Raw genomic sequence first — 4,480 nt, 5'->3', positions numbered from 1 at the left:
TGCCATCTGTCATCTGGTGTGTCTCGAACTCTCTTTAACCAGCGATGCAAATCGATAACAAGGAGATTATAAATGTGCATCGATGGCAATCTTAGTTGTTCTTTGTCAAAGTTCAAAGTTACGATTATATCAGTATTTAAATATTTATTGATGAATATTTGTAAAGAATACTAAAGTCCATGTGACATATCGAAATTAAAAGAAATTTAGTATGGCACCTTTATAGATTACCGATAGACCGATGAAGAAATAATCTTAAATGTAAGTATATTGACCAATAAAGATTTTTAAATGTGTACATCCTAATCTTAGAAAATTTAACGTAAAGAATTTCCGACATAAATCTTAATTTATGTATAAAGAACTTTGAAGAAGTTTCACGAACGGTTGGTCGGGATTTATGAGTATCTGTTACCCATTAATGAATAAAAAATGCTAATATAATGAGTTAGCAACTTTTCTTTTATTCAAATGAGTATTTTTTACCCAATAATGGGTACTTTAAAGTTAATGTAAAAATTTAGTTCACATTCACTTATCATGTGGCTTCCATAGTCCTCTCCAGGTGGGTTCGTAGTGGTGCGATTTGCGTGTGTTAGTGATGTAGTGGATAAAGGTAAAATGAAAACAAAAATCTTTCAGTGTTAAAAAAAAGTGAGAGCGAGAGTGAAATAATCCTCCAGCTGGGGTATTCCGAACGTCTCTTCGTGTCGGATTTTACAATTACCTAGAGAATGTGAGTGTTGAGAGTGCTGAGAGTGTGTGCGTGTGATAATAAAGGAAAAAAAAGAATCTCGTTACCGCGCTTGCTAGAGTTCGGTCACTTGTTGCCGAAGAATCTGAGCTTCGGGAGCAAAATATGAGAGAATCATTCGATCGGGTGCAAAATTGAGAGAGGCACCGAGAATACGCTGAGTGTTTGGGAGAGCGTTTGGTCGTCGCGTAGGGTTAAGTTACAAACGAAAAGATCCGAACGGCATTCCGTTAACTATTGTTTTGGCACGCGGACGTGTGCTGTTTTTGCTCCGCGATGAAGATGGCCGGAAAATCAACCAAGCGTCACGACAATGGCGTGGTTGAAGACGCTCCCAATCGGTAAGTATATTGAGACATTGTTAAAACGAAATCTAAAAATATATGCCAAAATAAAAGGGAGCGATAGGTCTCCAGGCATGTAAACAAAAAAAATGGCCAAAAACAAAAAGAGCGGTAGGTCTCATGGCAAGAAAAAAAAAAGATATGCCAGAACAAAAGGAAGCGATAGGTCTCCAGGCACGTAAAGAATAAAAAAAAATCCAAAAATAAAGAGCGGTAGGTCTCATGGTAAAGGAAAAAAAAAAGTGGAAGGAATTGGAAAAAAATATGTATGAAAATTACTAAAAAAAAAAAAAAAAACGGAGTGGAAGGTGGCATGATAAAAAAAAAAAATTATTGAGTGCACAGAAAAACGAATCATTAAAATCATTCACATGTCAAGTACAAGATTAAATGTGCGGAAAAAAAATTAAAGAATGAAGTTGACACCAGCATTTGTCTTTCTTTTGTGTTATGGATTACAGGAAAACAAAGAAGAAAAATTCGAAACTCGACATGGCATTGAAAGAGCTCGCGGTATCGAATGCCAAAGTTGTGGAAATGTGTGGACAACTGGAAAAAGCTCAGGAGACAATCATTTCGCTGCAGACGACGTTGAGTGCAAATAAGAATAATGTGGTTGAAGTAAACAGCGTTGAATTTGCGGGTGAAATTGGTCCTTCAAGTACGCAACGCAATGGCAGCGGTGGTGGTGAGACCACCATGGAAGTTTCCCGCTTCATGTCGTCGGTTAACCAAATTTCGATTTCCACCGTCAATGTTCCGGAATGCAAGTCGTCTGTAGAAGGTGAAGAGATAGGAAAGTTTGAGTTCGAATCATGGAAGGATTTATTACTCGACTCAATGACACTCGCTGGCATAACTGATGAGCCAACCAAGTTCATAGTGTTCAAAGTCAAAGCAGGCTTCAAGTTAATGGAAATCTACAAAAATACGACGACGATGGTTGATGCTCCAGATCCCGAAGCCCATCCATTCACGAACGCCATGCACCGATTGAAGACATATTTCGGGTCCGGGTCGGACATCATGTTACAGCGTCGCAAACTGGCATTGATGATCCAAAAACCGGATGAATCCGATTTGTCTTTCATCATGAGGGTCGGTGCCATGGCCAGGATGTGTGAGTTTGGTGACGGGAAGGAATTTGAGGAGATCGTGAGCACCGTTGCAGAACACGCGAGAAATAAGGAAGTGCGAACAATGGCACTCAAGATGCTTAGTCGTAAAGGAACGCTGGCGGATTTGGTTGACAAAGTTCGTCAAATTCAAGCTGTCAACATGAACGAGGAATATTATCGCCTTAGACATGGAACGGTAAAACAAGCTACAGTCGCTTCGGTGAGCGTGGGTCAAGGAAGAAGCGACCGTCAGGATTTCACTCGAGACTTGACGAGCCGCGGACGATTCGGAAATCAACAGTTTCGACGTAGAGACGAACTGGTTCCTAGCCGACCTGTGACACCTGGGTGGAAAAATTCTGGAGGAGAACGTTGTTTCAGGTGCAACAGTGTGTTTCACAGGCCGAATGATTGCAGTGCGATTGATAAAACCTGCTTGAAGTGTGGACGCAAAGGTCATTTCAAGCGAGCCTGCAAGACATTAATCCGGACGGGAAACAAGCGTGTGGGTGAAGCAGACAGTTCGTACGTTGAAGCAAAGAAGATTGCAATGGTGGACATGGAAGGAAACGCAAAGGAGGAAGAGAGACCAACCGAAGATGATGTAGGTGACAATAAATATTGATTAAATCTTCATTTCATACACTCCTGAAATACTCTATGAAGTTACGTTAACGTTGAATTCGATGTAATTTTCTTTTGATGAAACAATAAATATAAAATTGGACTTGATGAATTATTATTTAACAAGTAGAAAAAAAGTCCTAAGTCTTCATTCATACGGTATTTCATTAGTTTAAAGTGTTATGACTTGAATTCATATAAAAATTTGAAATTTCCGCTCCGTAACATTGATGTTTATTTACCAGATAACAGAAAAACACATACTGCCGTGTTTTGGTGTTTCGATCGCTGTTACAAGAAATTCACAAGATTGCGGAGTAATAAGTGCTAAGGTGGCAGGGATGAGTTGTGAATTCCTGATTGATTCTGGTGCTCAGGTTAACACCTTGACTGAACAATCATTTAAGGTACTTAATGGAAACCAACAATACAAGGAAGGGTTATACAATATTCAAGAACGATCCGATCGATCCCTTAAGGCTTATGCTTCAGCCGGGGAGATAAAAGTGCTGTATACGTTCGAAGCATTCCTATACGTATCTGAAGATCGACCAATCCTATTGGAAAAGTTTTTCGTTGTGAAAGAGTGCCGATCTCTTTTAAGCAGACAAACAGCAACTCGATATAGTATCCTTCTGCTTGGATTGCAAGTGCCAGTGTCACTAGAAAATTCACGGTTTCCTTTGTGGAACGCAGTGAGAGAAATATCTATCATTGAAGCAAACGAGACTTTCCCTAAGTTCAACATTTCACCAGTCGAAATTAGCTACGACAAGACGAGGCCTCCATGTAGGAACATATTCATGAACATTCCACCTGCCGTGAAACCTTTAGTCGAGCAGAGACTTCAGCACTTGATTTCAGCCAATATCATAGAGAGAGTCACCGAAGACATGGACACCTCATTCTGTTCATCCATGTTGGTGGTGCCCAAAGGACGAGATGATATTCGGCTCGTTATTGATTTGCGTGGTCCAAACCGCTACATTAACAGAACACCGTTTAGCATGCCAACATTGGAAAAAATCCTGGTAGATCTGAACGGGTCTAACTGGTTTTCGACAATAGATCTTTCGAATGCCTTTTTCCACATAGAATTACATGAGAACAGTCGTCATTTGACCAACTTTTTCACGGAGTTTGGTATGTTCCGTTATGTCAGACTGCCCTTTGGGCTCTGCAATGCGCCAGACATCTTTCAGGAGGTGTTGCAGAGAAAGATTCTAGGCGGTTGCAAAGGAGTTAAAAATTATCTGGACGATATTATTGTTCATGGCAAAACTAAAGAAGAACACGACACGAATTTAGCTGCAGTGTTAGCCTGTCTCGATGAACATAACGTGAAGATTAATACCTCAAAATGTATCTTTGCTAGCCAATCTGTGAAATTTCTTGGATTCATTTTAACGCCGAGTGGATGGCAGATTGAGGATGAAAAGTTGAGCGCAATCCAAAATTTTCGGAGACCTGAAACGTGCTCTGAAGTAAAAAGCTTCCTTGGGCTTATTACCTATATCGACAAGTTTATTTTGGATCGTGCTACAAAAACTGAACGACTTCGTGCATTGGCTAACGCTGATGTATTCTACTGGACGTCGAAGGAAGAACAGGAGTTTGTAAGTTTACAAAACCGAGCTGCG

At 40.2% G+C, this 4,480-nt stretch overlaps 1 protein-coding gene across 1 annotated transcript; it reads left to right on the top strand.

Moving 5' to 3' along the window:
* Positions 1-1,804: 1,804 nt before the first annotated feature.
* Positions 1,805-2,841, top strand: LOC135713536 (uncharacterized). The gene has a single exon (XM_065236661.1). The coding sequence runs from the start codon at positions 1,816-1,818 to the stop codon at positions 2,839-2,841; it is 1,026 nt and encodes a 341-aa protein (XP_065092733.1). The 5' UTR covers positions 1,805-1,815.
* The last annotated feature ends 1,639 nt before the right edge of the window (positions 2,842-4,480 follow it).

Source organism: Ochlerotatus camptorhynchus, unplaced genomic scaffold, assembly GCF_037179485.1.
Source record: "Ochlerotatus camptorhynchus isolate MF236.1 unplaced genomic scaffold, CSIRO-AGI_Acam_v1.1 ptg000564l, whole genome shotgun sequence".
NCBI lineage: Eukaryota > Metazoa > Arthropoda > Insecta > Diptera > Culicidae > Ochlerotatus > Ochlerotatus camptorhynchus.
The sequence above is the reverse complement of the archived record's forward strand: the minus strand, read 5'-3'. Positions and strand labels throughout refer to the sequence as shown.